General features: G+C 39.7%; 1 protein-coding gene across 1 annotated transcript in view; it reads left to right on the top strand.

Annotated features, from left to right (window-relative positions):
* Positions 1 to 27,163, top strand: part of sf3b1 (splicing factor 3b subunit 1) — an 81,013-nt gene that overhangs the window by 21,311 nt on the left and 32,539 nt on the right. Inside the window, exons 4-11 of the mRNA XM_031893603.1 lie at positions 5,038 to 5,152; positions 6,604 to 6,683; positions 8,574 to 8,747; positions 12,498 to 12,735; positions 13,429 to 13,641; positions 17,775 to 17,896; positions 25,270 to 25,467; positions 26,790 to 26,891. Coding sequence (XP_031749463.1) covers positions 5,038 to 5,152; positions 6,604 to 6,683; positions 8,574 to 8,747; positions 12,498 to 12,735; positions 13,429 to 13,641; positions 17,775 to 17,896; positions 25,270 to 25,467; positions 26,790 to 26,891 — 1,242 coding nt within the window. The remainder of the gene's footprint in view (positions 1 to 5,037; positions 5,153 to 6,603; positions 6,684 to 8,573; positions 8,748 to 12,497; positions 12,736 to 13,428; positions 13,642 to 17,774; positions 17,897 to 25,269; positions 25,468 to 26,789; positions 26,892 to 27,163) is intronic.

Genomic DNA, 27,163 nt, shown 5'->3' with positions numbered 1-27,163 from the left:
CCTGCCCTGAGGCATATCTGATCATGCACCCTTAGAAATGGTGTGGGGATGGGGGAGTGCACCAAACACGAGGGGCTGGCGCCTTAACCCGACTTGGATAACTATAGTGGGGAAAAAGGATGACATAGAATCCACACTACAGGAATACTTTGTAACTAACACCTCACCTGAAGAGGCACCTCTCTTTAAACCATATTTGAGGGGTGTACAGAAATGCACCTTAAAGCACAGATTACTCAAACTGAAGAGGCAGTGATCACAAACCCTACTCCCCACATGCACCTAGACCTACAAAAGGCACAGTACCAAAAATTCCTAGAAGCTAAAACCAAAAAACAGCACTTATTCCTCAAATACAACATATTTGAACAGGGTGCCAGGACGGGGAAAATGCTAGCACACCTTGCCAAAACTAAAACCTCCCCTCCAATAATCCCATCTATTAGGAACACATTGGGCCAAACCATAGAGGACCCCAGAGCCATCAGGTGTTTGGGACCTTCTACGAACAGCAATATCAAACACAACTAAACACCCCAGAACACCAGCTAAATCACGACTTAGACCAAATCCAACTACCTACGCTAAAAATGGAACAGAAAGGTATGCTAGAGGCAGATATCTGTAACTGAAATACTAGAGGCCATAACCACACTCTCCAGTGGGAAATCACCAGGGTGGCCTACCTATAGAGATATACAAAACATACACAGACACACTTGCTCCACAGCTGCTACAAGTCTACACAACTGCCTTAACCAGAGGGGAACTACCCCCTCAATGAGAGAAGCCTCAATAATAGTCCTGCCAAAACCGGGAGAAGACCTGCTGTAGTGCAGATCTTATAGACCAATATCGCTCTTAAACCCTGACGTCAAAATACTGGCGAAAATACTAGCTAGACGCCTCCAGCAGGTCATAGATAGCCTCATAGCCCCAGATCAAACAGGCTTTATGCCCCACAAGAGTACAGCAATAAACTGTATACCAACCATATACCAACCTTGCCATAGACCATGACAGCGAGGGACAAAGAGCCTTGGTGAGATACTGTAGAATGGCCCTTTTTATGGCGAGTAATGGCAAAAATGGGGCAGCTATAATTAGAAGTGACCCAGAGATAGTAGGCTGGAAAATTGGGCCCTTACAGGAGAAGATACAGCTCTACGCTGATGACTCTCTAATATACCTGGCCAATTGCACAACATCTCTGAACAAACTGGTCCACACACTACAGGAGTTCGGGGGCCACTCTGGCTTCAGGGTAAACCTCGCCAAATCCACCCTATTCTTGATAGACAAACAAAAGAACAACCCAGAGCACAACCAACACTCGCTGATAATAACCCCAGAATTCAAATACCTAGGCAATAAGGTATCCTTATCTATTTCTACCTACTGGGCAAGGGATATCTTACCACTGTTGGGCATGGTGGAAACAAGATTTAAACAATGGGCTGGTCTACCTCTCAGTCCACAAGGTTGCATTAGTTTAATAAAAATGACAATACTCGCCAAAGTATTGTGTATATACTTACACATGCTCCTATAAGGGCCCCCAAATCCTTATTCCAAAAACTTGATAAACTAATGAGCCCATTTATATGGGGAACGGGGAGAAGGAGACTAAAACTAGACTCCCTTAAAAAAGCTGCAGACAGTGGAGGAGCGTCTCTACCAGATTATGAACTATACCACCTGGCTGCCCAACTAGCAATTGCCAAATCCTGGTTCACCCCAGAACCTAATTGCCCATCCTCCAAACTGCTAATGGCTCTAAACAACCCAGAAAGACCCATCCTACAAGAGATGCTAAAAACCCCAACTGACAAAACACGAAACACAACCCACCCTATAATATCCCTAACCTGCACTATATGGTCGCGCGCTGAAGCAGTATGCACACACCAAGCTAAACATCCAGACACACCCATATATACCCACATAGAGGCAGGGCAGATATGGAACAACAAAGGGGTACAGCTATTGCAACACCTGGTGCAAAACAACTCCCTTAAACCCTTTGACAGACTCCAAAGGAAATAAGAAATCCCCGATACCCAATGGTTAACATATAGGCAAGTACAACATGCCTACCAGTCAGACCCCTTTAATGTGGGAAAGTCACCCTTTTGCAGAATACTTGAGATACAAACAAACCAGCACCTGATATCTAATTTATATAGTACATAAAGATTCTGCAAATATGAAAAGACCAATGCCGGCCTCTTCAGGGCATAGCAGACTGATATCCCCACACTAACTGATGATGAATGGTTGGACGCCTTGGAGGCACCCGGGTTCGTTTTCCCCAATGCTAACCACAAAATGATTCAGAAGATTATCCTTCACAGGGCATACTTCACCCCAATAAGGCTGCACAGGAGAGAGGTATTTGCCACAATAGCAGAAACAACAAACATGCAACTCCAGCCCTCCCCGGAACTAGCTATACTAGGTCTCTGGGTAACAAATACCAGCTAATGGTTATATGACAGGACCTCTTCCAAGCCCGTAGATGCATAACATACCTCTAGAAAGATGTGAATCCTCCAACCCACCAAACATTTCTAGACCAAATGCTGAAATACATAGACTGTATACAGTATCTATACACAAAAAGAGCAGCCCCTGAGAAGTTTGACAAAATATGGGGTTCCTGGCCCCTCCCTTAGATATTAACCTAAGAAAACCAAAGACCCACTACTGTATGAGCAACAACTTACAAACCCTACCCACCGCATGCCCACTACAAACCTCTGGATTTGCCTACTATACGTTTAGGTAATACCTCTTGTCACCTACTTTACTTTGTTACGTTATGTTAATGAAATGGAAAGGATCTGGAATTATTTCTTAGGGTGACAGGCTCCCTTTAAGCATCTCTTCTCCAGAATAGTAAACTCTAACATGGCCAGTCTTTCGTCATAACTGAAATTTCCATATCCTTTACCAGCTTAGTTACTATTTGGACCCTCCCTAATTTAAGAATATCTCATTTGAGTGCTGGAGACTTAAACTGCACTGCGTATTCTAGATGGGGCCTTACCAGTACAGTGGAATGGTGACCACCTTCATCCTGCGAGTGTGTCCCTTTTAATATAGCTCAATGCCTTGTTTGCCCTTGCAGCTGGTGACTGATACTGCTTGCTACAGCCAAGTTTATATTTAAGTGGCTTTTATACACTGCTCAATAAAATAAAGGGAACACTTAAACAACACAATGTAACTCCAAGTCAATCACACTTCTGTGAAATCAAACTGTGCTGAGAGCAGATCGTTGCGTTTTGTGCGTGCAACTAGGGAGTTGATCCCCCTTTGTAAGTTCTGACGCTAAGGATTTCAGTTCAGCTTAAGAAGAAGCCGTTATTTTGTTTAGCAGGAACTGAAGTATTATCTAGGTTGGATTTTGTTAGGTTTGGTGCTTGCGTATTATGCAGGGCTTTTGGTAGCCGAGGCGTCGCCATTTTGATACTTGATTCAGGCAGGTATTGTTTGAAGTAACTGCTGACTTCTTTCTGTGTTGACTGCTGCCCAGGGAGGTGAACACACCAAGGTTGTTACGGAGCTGTTACGTCCTGCTGCTGCTCTGCATGGCTCTAAACTCCACCCCCTGAAAATCATACTTTCGAACACTTTCGTTAAATATTTACGTAAAATTAATTTTGCTCTGATAACTGAATTTATGCAAAGGTGCAGGAGTAATTTACACCCTGCTACATAGCAAGGACAAATTACTAATCAAATAATTTGGAGCAAGGCAAAGTAAGAGGGCATGCCATTGGACAAAATATGCAGAACCACATCCTGGTCAAACAATAAGGGCTCTGGCACACGGGGGAGATTAGTCGCCCACGACAAAACTCCCTGCTCGCGGGCGACTAATCTCCCCGAGTTGCCATGACCCCCCATCCCGCCGGCGAACATGTAAGTCGCCGGCGGGATGGCGGGTCATGGCAACTCGGGAGATTAGTCGCCCGCGAGCAGGGAGTTTTGTCGCGGGCGACTAATCTCCCCCGTTTGCCAGAGCCCTAAAACCTTTGTGATGCTGTTATAAACTCTGATCTACCCTTAAAGAAACTTCTTATGCCTGTAGGCATGTGAGGAAACCATTTTATACTGCATAGAGTGGGGCAGTTGATTACTTTAGATTTTTATTTAGCACTTCCTTGCTTCTTGTCTATGGTTGTGTAGCCTGTGCATGGGCATTTGCCAGATTAGAAAAGGTGAACACATTTCTCAGAGCCATGTTTCATGTGTTATTACAGTATTGCTAATAAAGGTAAAATTTCCCTTTAAGGCTGATGTCCCATGGAGTGTGTTAAGGTGGCCATACACAGGCAGATTTCAGCTGCTGATTCAAGTCATTCACACCTAGGGCCAAATGATCGAATTAGCCCACTATTGGGGGAAGTTTTTAAATTGCTTCTTTAAAGGAACAGGTCGGTATAAAAATGAAACTGGGTAAAATGGATAGACTGTGCAAAATAAAAAAATATTTGTTATATATAGGTAGGCAAAAATGTAATCTATAAAGGCTGGAGTGGCCAGATGTCTAAAGTAGCCAAAACACTACTTCCTGCTTTCAGCTCTCTATTATTATTATTATTATTATTGTTAATAATCATTTTATTTATAAAGCGCCATATTCCGCAGCATGCTCTAATCTCTTAGTTAACAAATTTAGGGGGGGCCACATGGGACATAACCGTTCAGTTAATTTGTGAGCACACAGGTCAGATTCAAATGCAAACTATCCGAACAGTTATGTCCCATGTGGCCCTCCCCCCCCCCCCCCCAAGTCACTGATTAATTGGCTGAACTGCTCCTTTAAGACTTATAGGTGTTTTTGTTAACAATATTTTACAGTGCTATAAATCTATTTATATTACCAGTAGCTATAAATGGATTTTTTTAAACCAGGAGATTCAATGCTATATTACACAAAGTACAGTATGTATTTTTAAATTTTATTTTACCTATCCTATTTAAGTAAATTAAATATGCATCTGAACTTTGAGGGTTTTCTCTTTCCAGTATGATCCATTTGCAGAACACAGACCCCAGAAGATTGCAAATCGTGAAGATGAATACAAGCAGCATAGACGAAAGATGATTATTTCCCCTGAACGGCTGGATCCATTTGCAGATGGTAATTAACATTACTTCACCTATTTTCCTTGGTCTCTGGAATCACTTAAAGGACATGTAAACCCCATACACAAAAATTTAATCAGTGAACAGCCTCTCTGAAATCTTTCAAAACCTGTCATACTGGTTGCCCAGAGGTTAATAGTAAGGCTGTAACATCCCCTTAATCACTTAGAGTTCCTTCTCCTCCTGTAACCCACTCAGCCCACTCCCACAGGAATTTGCTTTGACGTTTGGCTTGTGGGCATGCTCAGTTCTAAACTCAGATTACTAAACGCACTCCCCAGTCTAGCAGCCAGTGAAGAGATGGCATTGCTGGTTCCCATAGAAACATAGCTCTAGCTGTCTTCTTCAGTTTTTTTCTTTTGAGCTCAGCTTTACCATTACAGTGCTCAAACAAAGTAGAACTTGCTGAATAAGGGTGTGTGTGTAGGCCGTTTGCAGATTTAAATGTATCTGATTATGTATCGGGAAAAATGGCCACCAGGTGAAAGCTGCAATTTGCTTTAGGAAATTGTGATGGTGCTAGAAAACAGAGGGGGATATATGCAGTAGAAATTATGCCATTTGGGTGGGGGGAGACGTGCCCAACTGATATACATTGTAGGTAAATGTAGGATTTACATGTCCTTTAAGATGGCAGCAGACAAAGCAATGGGCTCATCTAGCAAGGTCTCTCAGAAAATGAGCTTATCTTTGCCCAGCCCAGCTGCACTAGTTGGGCAAACATTGCTGGGTTTATGGCTGACATTGCCCTAGGCACACCCATCTTTGTCCCTTCCCAAAAATGTTTTTATATAACCACAAATGTATGCAGTTCTATGCAGATATTATAAATTGGACAGTTAAAGTTAATACTTGGGGTTTTAATACTCAGCTGTAACTAGGTTCCTGCTTGGAAGAGCATACAAGCTATTAGGAAGAGGAGAAGGATAGAAAATAAGGAGGGGAATACAAGTACAATAGTTAGGGATGTCTTTCTGCGAAGGAAGACTAGCAAAAGGCTTCCTTGTGAAATTAAGGAACTTTGAGGAAATAGTTAAGGTGGCCATACCCAGGCAGAATTCTTATTTGGGTCTTTAGGACCATTACGGCAACTTATCTGCTGGTGTATTGGAACCCCCCAACAGGCCTACCCGACAGATCTGAATCAGACAGGTGTGATTTTTCCAGTCTTCTCAAACAAAATCTGACAGGACTACTAATCTACTGTCTTAATTAGAAGTTGCTGAGTCTGTATAGCCAGTGTTTGCTAGGTTTTATTCTGTGAGGTTGATCAGGATGTTGTTGTACTGACAGATACATTGCCTTCAACAAGGGTTTTGATTGCTTTTGAGCAAGTGAGAAAATAGTTCATAAATATAGCTTTTAGTACAAAGATCTAGGTTCTTCGGGTTTTTTTTTTTTTTTAATTGCTGATAACCTTTGCTATTGCTTTATTAATTTCTGCAGGCGGCAAAACACCAGATCCTAAAATAAATGCAAGAACCTTTAAGGATGTTATGCAAGAGCAATATTTAACAAAGGAAGAAGTAAGTTATCTTTTTTGCTTATGTTAAAATAAGTTTTATTAATTAAAAAAATAAGGAACGTTAATTCTCTAGAGCAGTGCTGTCCAACTGGCCCCCCACTTGTCTGGCTGCTTTGATGGCTTACCTTTTGTGTAGGCTTTAAAATGGTATCAATACTGAGATTAACTCGCCCTCCGCATGGTTTGCACCTCAATTTCACGCTGTAATCCCCTGTACTGTTCACACCTTGTAAGCACCTACATTGTTCACCGCTTCACACCACAGACAGCCTGTAGGAGCAGTGCCAGCATTGACTTACTGTATGCTGCCTTTTTTTGCCTACATAGGCATAGGGCAGGCAGAGTATGGCACACACAGGCAGCATATAGGGCAGGCAGAGTATGGCACACACTGGCAGCATATAGGGCAGGCAGAGTATGGCACACACAGGCAGCATATAGGGCAGGCAGAGTATGGCACACACTGGCAGCATATAGGGCAGGCAGAGTATGGCACACACTGGCAGCATATAGGGCAGGCAGAGTATGGCACACACAGGCAGCATATAGGGCAGGCAGAGTATGGCAGTTTTCTGCATGCCTTATGCTGCCTGTGTGTGCCATACTTTTCCTGCCCTATGCTGCCTGTGGTAGGTGAACCTGGCAGGGGTTTGTTGTGGGAGTTTGTTAGCAGTTGGAAATAGCCATTATAATGGTCCCTAAGGTGTGCAATTATGTGCTGGTGGTTGCTGTGCTATCCACAGGGGAAGAGGAAGCATATGGATTTAAGGGTGTGTCTTAATATGACATAGTATAATCCCCGCAGTGAGCACCAAGTATTTTTGTTTTTGCTGCGCTACCACTATTAAAGGAAAAGGAAAGTCATTTTGGCATTTTACTGCATATAGATTTGCCACATTAGTGCCACCTAGAACACTATATTTATTCAGCAGAAAGCTTTACCATACTGAAAGCTTTCTCCATTTGCTTAAGACAGCAGCTGCCATTTTAAGTAGCTTCCTGCTACAGCTTTAGCCATTTTAGCTCAGATCACATATTCCTAAGGGAGGGGGGAGGGAGTTCTTAGCATTCTTGTGGGGGTGGGGGGGCAGGAGAGGGATGGTGGTTGAAATCCTGTGTTTCTTTTGATAGAGGACACAGTGCAGCTTTTCTGTGAGTGCTTATGGCTGTATTTACATAGACCTCTAACAAAGCTTACTTAGTTTTTACCTTTCATTCTCCTTTAATGTCGCCATGGTCTTAAGCTCATGTGTTAACATGAGTGTGGTTTAAAAAGTGGTCAAAATTGGCTTCCATTAGCGGCCCTTCACTATGTATGCTAGAGAAATTCCGGCCCTCTGCACCACAAAAGGTGGACAGCACTGCTCTAAAGGGATGGCAATATCTATTTTTTTTTTCCCCTTGTGATGGCTTTGCTTTTCATTATGAAATGCACTGGCAGGGGCAACTGTCACAGTGCCACCAGCTTATTAGGCTTCCTGTCATGCCTTGTGTAGACTTAGGCTTAAGTCTATGTTAGGGGTGACTGGTAAAACCAGGAGTGGCGCTGCAACAGAAAGTTAATCTTGGCTTGCGAATTATTTTCTGAAAATGTTTCCTGGCTACATTAAAAAATCATTTTGTTTGAATTTTCCTGTCCTTTTGAAAAATTGAGCAATAGTGATCTGTGAAGCAGAACATACATTATATTCATATTTTAGTTTTACCACTTTTAAATTCATGCTGTTCCTTCCCTTCTATTAACCTTTTCTCTCCAACCCCTATTTCTTTGACATTCCCTTCGCCCTTTTTTTTTTTTTTTTACTACTCTCAACTGTCTATCCATTTGCTTTTAGTTTAGTTAACTCTTGCTGTACCTTTTATTAATAGATATTATGATTATTTTGCACAGCGTGAAATACGACAGCAAATAGCAGAAAAGGCTAAATCTGGGGATCTTAAAGTGGTTAATGGATCATCTGCGTCTCAGCCACCTTCTAAACGCAAACGTAGATGGGATCAAACAGCTGATCAAACACCTGGTTCTACCCCAAAGAAGCTATCGAGCTGGGATCAAGCGGAGGTCGTTGTACTTTATTCTGAGTATCTCTCTGTGCTTGGAGTCCAAGCTATCAAGAGCATGGCACTTTTTTAAGTAGTTGTAAGAAAGAGTTGTCCTTCGAGCAGGCAATTCTTCTTTAAAATGGCAGTAGTATACCGCAACTGAACATAACTTCAGTGCTTGTACTGAACAAACTTTTTGCCTATTGTGTTAAAGGGGACCTGTCACCCAGACATAAATGTATTCTTTTTTTATCCATACCCATTAAAAAGGCATTTAATCAGTCATATATGGCCCCACAGATAATTTTATTTTTCCATTCAGCACTACCTAGATGCCACTGCTTCCCCCTCCCTCCTAACCATCAAATTGGGTAGCCTGTGGCATGGCATGTGCACCAGGTCCCCAATTCTGGCACGATGCACAGCTTGTCAAAATACTAATAACTCTTTTCTTAGCAGGAGTACATTTATATGCAGGGTTATGTGTGCACTGGTAAGTTAATAATGCACCTCTTAAGGCCCATACATGGAATAATTTACTTTACCTGTTTAGCTCATTTTATAACAATAAACCTACACTTTTCTTGTCTAAAGCAATAGGCAAAAGTATGTTCAGCACAAATAGTATTCATTGTACTTATGTTTAAAAGTGGTATTCTTCCCTCTAACTTAATATTAGACTTTAAATTACCTTTTAGTGTTATGCATATAGTGATATTCTGAGACAATTTGCCATTTTTTATTTTTTTTTTTTGCGATTTGGTTCTAAAATTTAGATTTTTCTAAAGCAACGTTCTAGTTTGGAATTGTAGCACCTATTTGGTTTCTAGAGTAAACTGGAACAGGGATTTGAATGAAATAGAGGAAGAATTAATAGGAGTGGGCCTGAAGACAAAAGTTTAAAAAAATAAAAAAAATTTGAGCATTAAAGAATAGTTTGGCTGCTGGTTTCAGTAACTACTATCTGCAACTTTAATTAAAGCAGCAGAGGAAGGCAAATCTACAAAAAAAGACATTCTATATTATTCTAAAAGTTATTCACCATTAAATTTGTTAACTTTTTTGTGTGTTCCCTCTATATAAAAATAACATGTTTATCATAATTTAATTTGAATTCAGTGTGCAACACACTAAACAAGAATAAAATTGTTTATTTTCAAAAGTAGTTTGAAACTCACTGCGCTGTTTCCAGTCTCTTGGGATATGGGCATGAGAAAAATTGATTAAAGGTTACAGGGAGTGATTTATAGAACTACAGGTATGGGATCCCGTTATCCAGAATGCTCGGGACCAAGGGTATTCCAGATAAGGTGTCTTTCCGTAATTTGTATCTCCATAACTTAACTACTAAAAAAATCCATAAAACATTAAACCCAATAGGATTATTTTGCGTCCAATAAGGATTAATTCTATCTTAATTATTAATTATATCTTAGTTGGGATCAATTATAAGGTACTGTTTTATTATTACAGGGAAAAATCAATTTTAAAATTCTGAATTATTTGATTAAAATGGATTCTGTGAGAGACAGGCTTTCTGTAATTCGGAGCTTTCTGGATAACAGTTTTGTGGAGAACAGACCCCATACCTGTACTATGATGATGTGCTAAACATTTTCATCCTGGTCAAAACCATTTTGGGTGAATTTTCTGAGGACAGCTAAGATGATCTTTTAAATTCGAGAGAACTGAAGCAGTTGCAAAAACTGTCCATAGAGAGAGATAGAAAGTTCCTTCATGGCTATATCTATAGGAAATTCTTCGTTCCACTTTTTTCCCAAAAGTTGTGCTGACAAATATTACCATTTTTTTTTTTTAGCCCAATTCTGTAATCTTAATACTTAAACAAGGAATAGTGCATACCTTGTTTTTGTCTTTGCAGTAGATCAATTTATTTTAAAGGAGAACTAAACCCCCTATACTCCTGTCCTCTACTATATAGGAAGCTTAGTTGTCAACTGAATATTTTTCCGGATAAGGGAACATAAACCGAAATAAACCCAATCGGATTGTTTTGCCTTCAATAATTAATGAAATCTTAGTTGGGATCAAGTACAGGATTGTTATCCAGAATGCTCAGCGCCTGGGGTTTTCCCGTCACAAAGAAATACTAACCCGCATCAATTAATAGTTTCTTTCCCACATTGAAATCTGTTTTTTTAATTTACAGGTTTTTTTTTTCCCTTCACTTTTTAAGTTTGACATGGGGCTAATCATGATCTTCATTTCCGTGGGTGCCACAACCATGTGACATGTGCTCTGATAAACTAAAGTCACTCTTAAAGGAAAAGTAACGCTAAAAATTTTTAACTAAAAAATCTATTCTACCCTCCCCCAATAATTGCCCTACCCTGAAAACTATTTGTTATTTATAATGCTTTAGAAGAAAATACCTGTAAAAAACTTGGCTTCCGGTCATTTCAACAAAGGCGATATGGCGACGCAGGGAAAGTTTCAGGGGATATGGCCATGCAGGAGAAAGTATCAGGTGAAGTTTAACTATGCGGCGATCGACTGATCGAGTCTAGCCTTCCTTCTGTATACGGTAGGAAGGAGTCAGCCTAGACTCGATCAATCGATCACCGCATAGTTAAACTTCACCTGATACTTTCTCCCGCATGGCCATATCCCCTGAAACTTTCCCTGCGTCGCCATATTGACTTTGTTGAAATGACCGGAAGCCAAGTTTTTTTTACAGGTATTTTCTTCTAAAGCATTATAAATAACAAATAGTTTTCAGGATAGGGCAATTATTGGAGGGTAGAATAGATTTTTTTAGTTAAAATTTTTTAGCGTTACTTTTCCTTTAACACTGCAACTTGCAGCAGAGTAGTAATCGCCCCTCCCCCTCTTTCCCCCTCAGCAGCTGATGAGCAGGACAGTGGGAAGGTATCTAGATAGCAGCTCACTGACATCTGTGGTAGATATCAGAATAGCAATCAATAGTAAGAAATCCAAGTCCAGCTTGGGACTCCATCTGCAGTTACATTGGAGTAGGATAAAGAATAGGTTATCTAAAAGCTGCTCTAATGTGTAGCACTGGCTCCTTCTGAATGCTGAGATGGCTGCCTACATCAATATTACAAAAGAAATAATAATTTTAAATAGTGAATTAGTAGCTATGTAAATAGTGTAATTTAAAAATAAGAAAGTACACCATTAAAATCATGACCGAATCCTTTTCTGGAAAATTGCTAAAGAGGCTTATTGAAATTGTGCAGGACATCAGTAAATCTATTAAACTTTTAAAATGCAGTACAAATGCAAGTCACCTGGGGTACACCAGTATAAAAACAATATTCCAGATCCTGGTAGCCAATAACCCACAGCAGGGAAAATAAGGTTGAAATGTCAACTTTTTTCTCAGTAAATATATTTTTAATTAGAAATATATTAATTGAGAAAAATGTTGATGTGTTAAGTACTTATTTTCCCTGTATACTTTAAGTGACTTTTAAGGTTAGTCACTGGCATAACATATTAAACATATAATGAGCTAGTCCGCAAACATGGCCAGTAACAGCGTATAGGTGGTGTCGATTCCCAGTTGTGTAAAAAAACAGCTACTAATTGAGCTAAAATAGCATTTTTAATGCTTTTAAAGGGCACCTGCTAGTCGAGCCCATACTCCGGTAGTGGGAAACAATAGTTTAAACTATCACATTTTATAACGATGAGCCAGTGTCCTTACGCTTTTATGATTTCTGTACTCAAAATGTAATTGTAGCGGGAGCACCGTGAAAGATTGCTAAGTGTTGAATTTTTTTTTAAGACTCCTGGACACACCCCTTCATTAAGATGGGATGAAACTCCTGGGCGTGCCAAAGGAAACGAGACTCCTGGAGCAACACCAGGATCTAAAATTTGGGACCCTACACCAAGTCATACTCCATCTGGTGCTGCTACACCTGGCAGAGGGGATACTCCAGGTCATGCAACACCAGGTCACAGTGGTGCAACATCTAGTGCAAGGAAAAACAGATGGGATGAGACTCCCAAAACAGAACGGGGTGAGTAAAGCAGCCCTAATTAACACTATCCTTGTTATCTGCTGCACTGTCAGGGTAGAATAAAGAGTGGGCACTTTGCTACAGTGAGAATATCATTTGCCCTTTAGAAGCAGCAAAGGTGTGTAATGAGGGGCACATGCAGGTTAGGACAAAGAGGATGCAGACAGATGGCATAAAAACAATTGCTGGGAGAAGGATAGGATTAAAAGTCACAAAATTTGTTTAATTCTGAAAGAAAAGGCTTTGCGATGGCTTGAGGCCTTATGCCATCTTAACATGGGGAAGTGGTTTGATGATTGATTCATGGATCTTCGAGATTTTTTCCAAAACCTCGCTTGATAGAACTGATGTTAAATAGGGGTATAAAACAAGCCATTCCAACACAAAATTCTTTGAAGTGAGAGGTGGCTATGTTAAGGGCATTTTTTATAACTGGGGGAATGTGGCCAGAAGTGGCTCTATAGGTGCTTTTTATTGCCCAGGCTGTTCACATATTGAAAAGACTTAATTGGTCCCTTAATTTTAATTTAAGTATTATATGGACCATGAAGGTGTGGAATGTACATAATAGCAAAATATCATTAGGATGTACTGGAACAAGCTAAAATATTGCGTATTATGTTTTTTGTTTTAGTTTATGGAGACCTAAAAGAAATTGTGGAAAACAATGGCTTTATTTATTTATTTTTATAGATACTCCTGGTCATGGCAGTGGATGGGCTGAGACACCTCGAACAGATCGTGGAGGGGATTCTATTGGTGAAACTCCAACACCGGGAGCAAGTAAAAGAAAATCCCGCTGGGATGAAACCCCTGCTAGTCAGATGGGTGGTAGTACTCCAGTTTTGACCCCAGGAAAAACTCCTATTGGCACACCTGCCATGAACATGGCAACTCCAACACCAGGTGGGTTCTAAAATTGTAAATTTGAGTTTTAGGGCAAAAGCATTTTACAAAATATCTTTCACAACTCCTATCTATTCTAAAAGCTGCTTCTAGAATCATTTGTTGGGTTTGTAGTTACACATCAGGCTCCAAATTTGGCTCCTAATTTCCTATCTAGCAATAACAATAAACAACCCCTACCTATAAGTCAGCTCTGATCTCAAAATACTTATAAAATTTACGCTTTTTCTGGCATTTGCCTCTTTTCTCCACTCATCACTTCATCCCATTCTTAACTGCAAGGTCGATTGGTTAAATGACCATGCATGGGTCCTCAGTTGGGCCTTTCCGGCTGATATCTGGCTGAAAATTGTCCAGATGTCAATCAGGCAGGTCTAAAATCCTGTCAGGGTATGGAACTCATCAACTCGTTAAAGTGGTCTTTGCCCAGACAGCCTGCATTTTGTCAATGTGATCCGAATAATTGGGTCAGTCAGATATCGCCTGCCTCAAGGTGGGCATATTGGCAAAAGATCTGCTTGTTTGGCGACCTTGCCAAACGAGTGAATCTTTTAGTGCATGGCCAGCTTTATCTGACTTAATCGCCTTGTAATACTCTCACTTTAGAGAAGCATATTAAAATCCCAATTGAATATTAAAATCCCGATCAGAAATTTTCTTAAAGAAAATATAAGAAATAATTTTAAGAAATAATTATTTTTATAATCCTTAAATATCCTCTAACCCTTTACATTGTTGGCTTTAGTGAGTTGGACCTTCTAATCCCATTTTTATTCTGTAACATGTTTTTTTAATTACTGTAAGACTCCTGCTATATAAATTTAAAGGAACAGTAACACCAAAAAAAGAAAGTGTATAAAAGTAACTAAAATATAATGTGCTGCTGCCCTGCACTGGTAAAAGTTGTGTGTTTACTTCAGAAAGTCTACTATAATTTATATAAATAAGCTGCTATGTAGCCATGGAGGCAGCCATTCAAAGGAGAAAAGGCACAGGCACATAGCAGATAACAGATAAAACACTATTGTATTCTACAGAACTTATCTGTTATCTGCTATATAACCTGTGCCTTTTCTCCTTTTTTCCAGCTTGAATGGCTGCCCCCGTGGCTACACAGCAGCTTATTATATAAATTATAGTAGTGTTACTGTAGCAAACACACCAGTTTACCAGTGCAGGGTAACAGTGCATTATATTTTTATTACTTGAAAGCTCTTTCATTTTTTGGTGTTACTGTTCCTTTAAAGTGCCACCTAACTTGATAGTGCTGTAAAAATAAGATGATTAATATCTTTAGGGATTAATATCTTTAGGGTGTAGTGTTTGTGCTAAATAAGATGGATTTGGGAAGAACATAAAAGATCCAACTGTGGTTTGCAAGAATCTATACCGTGAGCAGACTCCTCTCTTTTGCATTTAAAACATAATACCCACTCGGTTCAGTGAGCTCACTGAATAGAGCTTGTACTTTAGGCTTTTATTTTAATGAAAACAAAAAATTATTACTTTTTAGGGCAATGACATACAGTGCATATTGTCACAGCTAAACACCAGAAAATGCCATGGAATATGCTAAAACACCCAGATCGCATAATCTTTCAAAAATCCATATGACAATAAATGCAATTTAAAGGAACAGTAACACCAAAAAATGAAAGTGTAAAGTAATTAAAATATAATGTACAGTTGCCCTGCGCTGGTAAAACTGCTAAGTTTGCAACAGAAACGCTACTATAGTTTATATAAATGAGCAGCTATGTCAACACGGGGGCAGCCATTGAAGCTGGGAAAAAGGAGAAAAGGCACAGGCACATAGCAGATAACAGATAAGCTTTGTAGAATATAATGGGGCTTTATATGTTATCTGCTAATTAACCTGTGCATTTTTTCCTGTAAATGGCTGCCCCCATGGCTACACAGAAGCTTTATTTATATAAACTATAGTAGTCTATCTAAGGAAAACACACCAGTTGTACCAGTACAGGGCAGCATTACATTATATAGTAATTACTTTTATACACTTTTTTGGTGTTTCTGTCCCTTTAAGTGCTTTTTTTTTTATTGTTTTAGCACCTATGCAAGGGGTTTTCTACTGTTTTGTAGTCACAACAAAATGCACTGGGTCACATTGTCTTAAAGCTATTTAAACTTGCCTAGTTAATCACAAGAGTAAGCTTGAAAGCAAATAATGCTCTGGTACGGTATGTATTTATAATATATATATATTTTTCTTTTAATAATTTTACATTTTACACCTATTTTTAATGGGTGCATTTTTTCTGAATTTGAGACCAAAATTTTGTCTTGCTTTTTACAAAATTAGCTGCTTACCCTCTGTAAATGCTATTTTTTTTGACATTTTAGAGGTTTAAAATATTAACTAATTTATATTTTCAACCTTGGCATTAACTAAATATTGTGTTTTAAAGGAGAAGGAAAGGCTAAGTCATTTGGGGGTGCCAAAATGTTAGGCACCCCCAAGTGACTTTAATTGCTTACCTTTTACCCCGGACTGGTTCCCCTGTTAGGAGAGAACAGCACCAGCCCGGGGTAGCTGCAGGGAGTGCTTTCTTTTTCCTGCTTCGCGCATGCGCAGTAGAGTGAAAAGCGAACTTTAACAAAGACTGCTTTTCACTCTAATGCGCATGTGCCACCCCAGGGATTTCGCCGGCAGAAGAAACACTGAAGAAGGAAGCGCTCGCTACAGGTACCCTGGCTGGTGCGGTTTTCTCCTAACAACAGGGTCACCAGTCCGGGGTGCAAGGTAAGAGATTAAAGTCACTTGGGGGTAACATTTTGACTTAACCTTTCCTTCTCCTTTAAAGTAAAACAGATTCCTGTAGTTGTATGCTTTGAGTTCTTCAATACGTTGCTTTAACACATTTCACTGACATTACGTTTTCCTGGATTTTAAGTTTTTTTTTTTTTTGTTCTATTGGAGAAAGTAAAATGTAAAAATATATGTATATGTAAATAGATATATGTATGTATGCACATATATCATATATCATTCTCTGCAACTTGTAACAAAGCTGCACAGATAGGTAATGTATATCTATAAAATTCTGCACCTGTATTCAGTTTTAAGCAGTGTTAGCTTATCTTTCTCTGTCTCTTTATAGTGATTCCCTTTCAAGCTCTGCAGCCACCAACTTCACAAGTCAGCAAGCTACTGGTTCTTCTATAGAAATGTTTAGTATTCCTTCCAGAATATTAAACACAAAGAAATAATTACAAAATAATCTTTATTTTTACATCAAAAGCCAATATTTTATCTCCTTTTCAATCGAACAGAATTAATGACATGAAGTATTCTAGACATGTACAGATAGCATCTATAGTAGGGGAAGCCTCTTGTTCAGTAAACGCCTATTGTGGCAGTGTCATTTCCTACAGTGTCCTAATTAAAGAATTCTTTGTTTTCAATGTCAAAGGCTTCGGTTTTGGTGCTTATAGAGGCAGCCAGGGCTGAAGCAGTATGGGTGTCTGTACCTTCTGCAATACTTGTGAAACAGGTAAATGTACTTTTCTGCTAAAGCATGAGTTGCCTTTTCAAGAACCAGCATGCAAGGTAGCCAGTGCCTATAGAACTTGGAAGGGGATTATTAGCAAGGGATAGGGACAGTAAAGTTGCATATATGAGTAATTGTTGCTAGTTAAAGGCATTAGCCAGTCAAAAAAATTATATAGGATAAAACTTCTGATATGAAACATTACAAATATGGTATAAAATGATGCCTTTACTAAGATGATGATTGCTGCACGCTTTTAGAATATGAAGTTTTACCCTGTAACATACTAGCTTAGATATACATTATAAAGTTTTCATTCTAAAGCTAGTAACCTGTATTCGTAATAGAAATTGTGGAAGTTTAAAGTTGCCCATCTGTATGGCCTAAATGCATTTTTAATTTATTGTATTGATTTCCAATTGCATATTAATGTGTACGTGGTGCATTGCTCTTTATTCACTTTTAATCTCTTCTGCATTTTCCTTGCCCAGTCTCAATGGGTTCTAAAAACCTGTTCTGTCTTTTTATTTTTTAAGTTGCATAAAAAATACTATTGGAGTACAGGATTTCTATTATAACTGTCTTACACAAGCTAAATTACTGTTTTTTGGGGTTATCTAGGACACATTATGAGTATGACTCCTGAACAGCTTCAGGCTTGGAGATGGGAGCGAGAAATTGATGAACGAAACCGTCCTTTGTCTGATGAGGAATTGGATGCTATGTTTCCCGAAGGTTATAAGGTAATTTCTTTAAAAAGAAAAAAGTGTTATTTATACTCTAATTATGTAGCTTGTAATATAAAGTAAAAAAGTGTGTACAGCACTGTCACAGTTCATACTGTGTTCATGTGTTTACTGCTAAGTAAATTACAAATTACCAAAATGTATTTTAGGCAATGGGAAAGCAAATTTACATTGCAGATAAAGTGTTATTGTATTGCTTGGCAATAGCATATTCATTGCCCTACTTTTTAGAAAAACTAATTTCTGCTATGCTAAAACTGTTAGACATCAATCCCCAACCAGTGGCTCATGAACAACATGTTGCTCACCAACCCCTTGGATGTTGCTCTCAGTGCCCCCAAACCAAGTAGTTATTTTTTAATTCCTGACTTGGTGACAAGTTTTGGTCGAATAAAAACAAGATTTACTGCCAAATAAAGCCTGTTGTAAGGTGATGAAAAGATGCTACATAATAGTCTCTTAGCCCTTATTTGGCTCCTTCATGAACTTTTATGATGCTATTTTTGCTCTCCAAGTCTTATTACGTTTGTCTGTGGCTCACGAGTAGGAAAAGTTGGGGACTACTGCTTATCAATCAGTAACTTACTTTCTAGGTATCCTTTTCCCAGGTGCTCAAGCCAGAAATTATCCAGATCGTCTTGACCAAAACCTCCGCTTTTAAAATTAGCCAATAACTACTTTCTTTCAGCAACTGGTGCTTAGTGATCTCCATTTGCCCACATTCCTTCATTCATCTTAATAAATGTCTGCATATCCACACTGCTTTGTCCTTGGGAACCAAATAAAGGGCCTGCTGGTCCCCTGACATACACCCATTTGCCCCTGGACCCATGGCTCGGTACTAGCCCTCTGACTATTTCCCTATCAGTGGTTGGGGAATTCTCTTGTCTCTGTGGAGCTGGTTTATCTTAAAAAACACAGTTCTGCCTTAAAACTGTTATGATGTCATCCAGCTACAGCAGGACCCAAGGTCTTTCCCTAGATCAGATCCTACATGACAAGTGAAGCCCATGCCTAGTATGCTGGCCTGTGCCAGCAGTCTGCTGCCCTGCCATTTAGGGACACAAACAGACATCTCCTATAGCTGATACTCGGCTGTAACATACCATATTTTCTTCCTCTTGTTTTCTTAGACAGTAATTTCCTCATGACTAATTAGCAAATATTATGCACCAGGACTGTAAACTCTGCACTATAATAATATTGAAATAATCATAAATATGTAATCACAAGTTTTTAATATTTGCTGATTAGTGGTAAAATTAATGTTTTAAATTGAGATTAAATCACTGTTGATGGATTGCTTGCACTTGCATCTTAATTGATTAAACTGTGGACTTGAACTATAAGTCACGGCACTGTCAAGTTGCAAAGTTTTCAGCCTGTGCCATGTGGTACTAGCCTTAAATGGCACTTTAAGCTAAATAGCGACAGAATCAATGCAAAAACTAGCTTTGCATGCTTAGGGAATGCAGCATCTAATGATAAATACATGAGGTGTGCCAGTTTACATTTTGCAGATGGATTGATGCTGCCTATAGCAATTAATCAGATCTTTGCTTTTGTTTTCTAACTTATAGGTGTTAGGCTGTTCATATTTAGTTGCTGATTGGTTGTTATGTAGTGATAAGTGAATCTGTCCCGTTTTGCCTTGCCGAAAAATTTGCCAAACGCAGAAAATGTTGCATTGATTTTTCTGATGTGTTGCAAATTTTTTCCTGTCTTATTTTTGCCTGGCGAAAAATGTCGCTCATCACTTTTGCTATGGCCGTCACCACAGGTGATTTTGGCTTACATGCTATAATAAATATGCCCCTAAATGTGTTTGTATTGTTAACTTTTCGGACTTGCTTGCTACTGCATTTCAGAGCAGTAGTCATCTGTGATTGCTCTAAATGTACAAGTCAATGGAAGGACGATTCCTTGACTTATACTTCCTGCCCACCTACTATGATGGAAATAGTCATGGTGGCAAAATTGTGTCGGTTTTCCCTGTTTGCCATTGGTGTAAGTTAAGGCAAATGGAATTATGTAATAAAAGGCGATAAGTTTGCCCAGCAGCGGTTACCTATAGCAACCAATTATCAGGTCAAATCTACTGGTCCCCTGTTTAAAACGCAAACCTCATTTCTTTCATGTCCTGGGGGACACGAACCATGGGGTTAAATTCTCTCCATCTTGCAGGACACAAGAAGATATGAAGTCCTCCCCCCTATATAACCCTTATCTTCCACTCGATACCTTAGTTTTATTTATGTCCTCCCAAAATCTGGAGGTTTGACCAGGCCACCGAGGGGTCCACTACAAGGAATCCTCTGCCTAAGACTAGCTCGGCACCAAGGGTGGTACCTGAGATAGACTGTACTCATTGAGTCAGCCCCCTCAGTGGGACTCTCGCCAGGATAAACAGCAGTCCGGTCACCATAACAATGCATCACCTGTTGAGGCCGGATGGGGACATCCAGGGGTCGAGGTAGACACCTTATATCACTGTGAAGGTTGAGTGACTGCTCGGTCGTTTTTCCTGCGCATGTCCAGTTGAAATCAATTGTCCAGAAAGAATGGAATGTTCCATAACACAAATTTCAGGCTTCTAGAAAGTTTGTGAAGATATACCCGTTTGCCAAGGAAGTCCTGGAGAAGTGAAGTACTGCTCCTCTGGTGGATGCTCCAGTTTCCCATATTTCAAAAGCGACTGCCCTACTGGTTCCAGGTGCTTCGGCATTCGAAGATGCTACAGAGAAGAAGCTGAAAGGCTTTCTGAAGGTGATTTTTTTCCTAGTCTGGCATGGCTTTTAGGCCTATCTTGGCCTGGTTTGCTAGGGCACTTGAGGTATAGTTGGGGGCCCTTCTCTTAGAATCCTCTACAGACATCTCCTCCTGGATTCCTAGTCCATTGCCCTTCAAATGCAGGATGCAAGCTCGTTTCTCTGTGATGCATCTTTGGATGCTCTTGAAGGAACAGTAACACTAAAAAATTAATTTATAAAAGTAATATATTATTTACTATTGTCCTGCACTGGTAAAAGTTGTCTGTCTTCCATAGTTTTAAGCAAGGCTGCTGTGTAACCATGGGAGTAACTAATACAAATGTAAAATAATGAGAAAAAGAACAGGTTAAGGTTGCCATTTTGAGGCCTTCAGACCGTTTTGGCAGCTTATCTGCCATGTTTGGGTATCCATGACAGGACTAAAATTGCCCACTAGGAGGCTCTCCTCTTCAAGGCTCTTTTAAAACATCTGGTGGTGAAGTCCTTGGAAGTGTGGGGAGATTCGGTTGAACGATCAAATTACCTGCAGAGGTACATTCTGGCAGCATGGAAAGGCAAGAGATGCCTTAATCAAAGAATATGCCTGTCAACACTGGCCCAGGACTCCCTTAAATGGTGAATGGACCAGGTTTGTTTGTTGATGACAGCACACATTTCAGACCTCTCCAGTTGGGAGGCAGATTATCTAAACCAGCACCAGCTGGACTCAATAGAGTGGAACCCAGCAAGGTTTTCAGCTCTGTAGTCTCAAGGTGGGGTCAGGCAGATCTTAATCTTAAATCTTGTCACAATTGAAAGGTCAGCATGTTCATTGTGAAGCAGAAAGACCCTTGTGGGTGCAGGAATATATTTCTGATTCACAGATCTGATGAAACCACCAAAGAACCTTCCAGTACAAGCAGACCGGTTTACGTCAAGGGTCAGTTTTACACCACAATCCAGGGATATACCACTTGATGGCATGGTGAAGACCTTGATCCTAATCAGGAAGAGTTTCTCCGATCAAGTTGCACAGGCAATGATTAAGGCTAGAAAATCTGTTTCTTTAACACAGAATTTATTTTTCATACCATGTGGGATATGATACGAGGACATAGATGTTCCACTCCTCCAATGCCTTCAGGGTGGCTTAAGGTAAGGTGCCCATGCACGTGAAGATCAGCTCTCTACGGGTAATGGCGGCAGTGGGGCAGTCGGTTCGGGGGACTGCATCAACGAGTCAATGCGGTGCCCGGTCCAACTAAATCTTTTAATCTGCCCAATCGATACCTGGCCAATTTCAGGCCAGATATCGGTTGGGTATGCCCCTCGGGGACCAATATCGGCAGCTACAATCGGCCCATGTATGGCCACCGTAAGGGATTGAGTTTAGGATCCCTTGAAGTTCAGGCCTCTGCTCTATTACTACATAAATTCGCATTGTACCGGTTTTTCTGCAGGTAGTGTCACGTTTTACCTCACCATTCTGGTGTCCCTGGGACCTAAATGTTGTGCTGTCGGCCTTGCTGGGACCTTCGTTTGAGGCTATTTCAATTGCAGTGGCTCACCTGGAAGGTCTTTTTTTCTGGTGGCCATTTAATCAGCCTTGTAGGGTGTCTGAACCTGGAGCATTATACTGATCAGCCCCATTTGACTTTTCCATGAACGTATGTTGACCGCAGAGCCCTTTTTTGCAAGTCTGATGCTCTGTTGTTTTGTCTGGTAGATGTCTGGCTACCACTTAGGATTAAAGGAACAGTAACACCAAAAAATGAAAGTGTATAAAAGTAACTAAAATATAATGTGCTGCTGCCCTGCACTGGTAAAAGTTGTGTGTTTACTTCAGAAAGTCTACTATAATTTATATAAATAAGATGCTGTGTAGCCATGGAGGCAGCCATTCAAGGGAGAAAAGGCACAGGCACATAGCAGATAACAGATAAAACACTATTGTATTCTACAGAACTTATCTGTTATCTGCTATGTAACCTGTGCCTTTTCTCCTTTTTCCCAGCTTGAATGGCTGCCCCCGTGGCTACACAGCAGCTTATTTATATGAATTATAGTAGTGTTACTGTAGCAAACACACCAGTTTTACCAGTGCAGGGCAACAGTGCATTATATTTTTATTACTTTAAAGCTCTTTCATTTTTTGGTGTTACTGTTCCTTTAAGGAGACTGTCCACAGGGCTCATGCTACACAAGCAGCCAGTACCTCATCGGCATGCAGGAACATGGCTTCTGCCGAACAGTTGTGCAAGGCAGTGACATGGTCTTCTTTCCATACTACAAAATTCTGTTTTTCTACCTTTTGCTTCTGCGGGGGAAGCCGTCGGGCATAAAGCATTACATTTTCTAGTTTTACAAATGCTTGGCCAGTGGTGTAATTGTTACCTGTTTACTTCCACCTGGTTTGGGGACTGATTTGATAGTTCCCCATGGTTCCTGTGTCCCCCAGGATGTGAGAGAAAGGGGGTTTTATTTACTTAATGGTAAATCCTTTTCTCTTTAGTTCTATGGAGACACAGGATTTTCCTGATGTAAACAGGGGAGTTTTCTTCTTATCAGCCAATTTGTTTGTTCCTGGTAAAATTTGCTTACAGTTTGAATTTGCTGAATTCTGATAATAAAATTGAGGTACCTTATGGCAGGTGAGGATTTATATAGGTGAGGGGAGGACTTCAGATCTTCTTGTGACCTGCCTCCGTGTGGGCGGGGATCTAACCCTATGGTTCCTGTTCCTCCCCAAAGGAATAAATAGAAAAGGATTTTATGGTGAGTAAATAAGTCCCCTTATTGGTTGCTATGGGTTACTGCTACTGGCCAAACTTCATATGGTATGAAGATTGCAAAATTTTTTCTGGTTTCTTCAGTGTAGAACTGCGTTTTATTAGCAAACATAGTTATGTAGGTGGTGGCTAAAACTTCAGTTTCTCAGGGTACATTATATGTGAAACGTGTATTATGGGTGGGTTGTAGGTTGGTCTGTTCCAGTAATCCCCAACGCGCGCGCAAGCGAAAAGGAAGGAGGAAGCGCTCGCTACTACCCCGGGGTAAAAGGTAAGTGATCTAAGTCACTTGGGGGTGCCTAACATTTTGGCACCCCCAAGTGACTTAGCCTTTCCTTCTCCTTTAAGGCTGCCAGTTCACAAAGGAGCTACCAATAGCCATTCACAGCCCTTATTTAGCACCCTCATGAACAATGTTCAGACTTGTGTTGCTCCCTAACTCTTTTTACATTTGGTGTACATAAATCCTTGCTTCCCTCTCCTCTATCTTACCTCGAAGCCAGCGTGCAGAGGGGATTTACATGTAAAATTATTACGCCACTTTCCTCAAGCATTTCATGACAGAGTACTTGCCACTAGTGATAAACTAATCTGGCCAACTTTGCAGAAAAATTCATAACCTGCTAAACCATTTGCGAAACGCGTCTACCACGCAATATTTTCTAACGTGTCTGACTTTTTTTTGAAGCAACCGCAACTTTTTCCCTTGCTCAGCAATTTTTTTTCGCAGCAAATTTTTGTGTCTGTTTAGAAAAAAAAACACCAATGGCAAAGTGTGGAATTTTGCTGCGTATCTGTGCCTGGCCATATATTTTGGTCATCAATACTTGCCACCCCAGCATTTTATCAAGTCTAGCACCATTAAGGAGAATTTTTTTTTTCTTATAAATAAAAGGCCTTTATTTCATGATGGCAAAAATCTGGTCAGTACATGCAACGTTTCAGGCCCTTCTGCCCATTTTTAAAGCTCCAGCATTTTATGACATAGCATCCTAATCTTTGTGGCAAAAGGAGTGCTGCTTTTTGCCTGGAGTAAAGCTTCTTTACACAGTGCAGGCAGTAGTTAAGAATGTGCAGCTTCTTTCATCTGCATAAAAATTTCTACTTACAAAGCCTTCAGCACAGACATTGTGTTTCTGGCAGATGAAAGAAGCTGCACACCGTATAGCTAAACTTCAGGCACATTCCAAAATACTGGCTGCGCTATGAAAAGAACACAAAACTGCCTCTGAAGGCAAAGGGATTTTGGTGTTGGGACCAGTTTTACAATCAGTTTTGATAATAAAGCAATCAAACTAAAAATAAAAAAAAATTAAAATAATGTTCTTTATAAATCTGTACAGTATTCATCTGAATCCCAGCGATTTTATGGTGTTTAATCTTTAGCACAATAAAATCCAAACTCTTAAGGGCAATGGCCCATGGGGAGATTAGTTGCCTGTGGTTAATACCTGCAGGAGGGAAACTTTGTGCAACTTCGAAAAACGAAGCAACATGTATACCCTTTTTCCTGTGGGCCATAAGTCTAAACCTATAGTTCGCTCCAGGGTTACAGATAAGCGAAAACATAGTATCTAAATTCATATAGAAGAATGTCTAGAAGGTAATGTTCTAATCATAACTTCATTTTTCTTTTCAGATGCCTTCTGGCTAGTCCCCCCCTTTAATGCATAATCTGTTTTCTTACAAAGGTCATTGTTTTTGTGAATGTACTGCTCTTTTATTTATTCTTTTTGGCTCAAATTCTAATGTATTCCAGGATATGCTTTGAAGAAACTGCATGGACCGGTAATTAACAGTTTTCTTTAATTCCTTCTGAAAAAATTAAAAGGTTCTCCCTCCTCCTGCTGGATATGTACCAATTCGTACACCTGCCCGTAAATTGACCGCAACTCCAACACCATTAGGAGGTTTGACTGGGTTTCATATGCCGACAGAGGATCGAACCATGAAAAGTGTTAGTGATCAACCTTCTGGAAATCTTCCGTTCCTGAAACCTGATGATATTCAGTACTTTGACAAATTGTTGGTGAGTTTGTGCTGCCTCTGTACTCTTCCCAGAAAGTTATGACCTCTAGACAGATACATCCCTACTGACCTTTATGGTTCTTTGAGATATCTGCTTTCTATGGCAACAACACTGTGTGTGCTGCTGTTCTCCTTGCTCACTTTCAGATCAATGGCACTTCCTCTTCTGTGCTACATACCCAAGTGGTATGACCATTTTGAGTAGCTTTTTTGCCCAAAATATTAAGTACTTAAGAAAACTGTAAGTGAGTTGTATAGATGACCCAAGAAAGTTTTATTCCTTTTGGCATTAGTATTAGCGCTACATTGACTACCATCCACCAATCATAAATAAAAAAGAGAAATGTGCAATACCTCTTTGAGCACATCTCTTCTTGTTAGGTGCAACACTGTGCCTCATATTTTCACTGGAGGACATAATCCCTCCACCTTTTCCTTGCATGTGATTGGGTAAGGGAGATGCTGCAGAGATCCTCTGTCCTCACTGTGTCGGGCGTGGATATTTATGTTGAGGGTAGGGATGCATCAAATTCAGGATTCGATTCAGGATTTTGGCTGAACTGAATCCTTAAAATCACATGACTTTTTTTTTTTTTTTTTTATGTAAACTTGGAAGATGAAAATTTTTCGCCACGTCTGAACCCTTCTGTACCCTAATTTACATATGCAAGTTAGGGTTCGGATTTGGTTCGATATTCTGTTGAATCACTCACAAAGGATTTAGGGTTCAGCCAAATAAGAAAAAAAAAATGGATTCAGTGCATCCCTAGTTAAGTGTTTCATGGGTTATTTCTTTGGGGGAATCATGCATTGACTCCAGCTTTCCCCCTGTTAATTGTTCTTAGCAGTCCCAATAAAAGTATGTTTTTACTATCCATATGAAAGTAGCATTAAACCAATGCTGCATTTCTGTTACCCCAAAACAGGGATGGTAGTGTCACACTGAGGTTTTGGTTTATGGATAAATTTCTTTTAAAAGAGTTGGCGAAATTTGTCTATAAAGTAAACAAAGTACATTCAGGATATGTCATTCTGTAAATCCATGTTTAAAAGAGTGTAAACATTTGGAAGGCCTGGTAATTTACCACAATTTAAGCTGAGAAAATATTTGTGGTGTAGATGTAGTATAATAAAATCCTAAACTTCCCAGTTAACGTTAACTGAAAAATGTTAATAAAATATTCTATGGAAACTGCTTCACTTTACTCTTTTCTGTATACATAAAAGATGAAAATAGATACTTTTACTGTTCTAACTAACTCATAAGACAGGGCATCGTATTTATTTCGTATTAATTTTTATATATTTTGCAATCTCTTTCAGGTTGATGTTGATGAATCTACACTTAGTCCAGAAGAGCAGAAAGAAAGAAAAATAATGAAGTTATTGTTAAAAATAAAAAATGGTACACCTCCGATGAGGAAAGTATGTGTCACAGTTTGCATTTTCGTTTTATACACTTGTTACAACAATTGTATTTTTGTAAATTCATAAAGGCTAATTTATCAATGGTTGGGTAATTAAATACTTCCTTTTTGCATTTTTTTTTTACTTATTGAAGAGAGAGCAAATGTGGGAAGTGTTTTAAATGTGTGTGTAAGTCAGTCACACTTCCATTGTATTTATATATTTTACCTAGCCTTTGTGTGCTCCCACAGCCCAGTGGCGTAACAATAGAGGAAGCAGACACCGTATGG

The sequence above is a fragment of the Xenopus tropicalis genome, chromosome 9, assembly GCF_000004195.4.
Source record: "Xenopus tropicalis strain Nigerian chromosome 9, UCB_Xtro_10.0, whole genome shotgun sequence".
Lineage (NCBI taxonomy): Eukaryota > Metazoa > Chordata > Amphibia > Anura > Pipidae > Xenopus > Xenopus tropicalis.
Note: the sequence above shows the minus strand (reverse complement) of the source record. Positions and strands in the feature narration are given on the sequence as shown.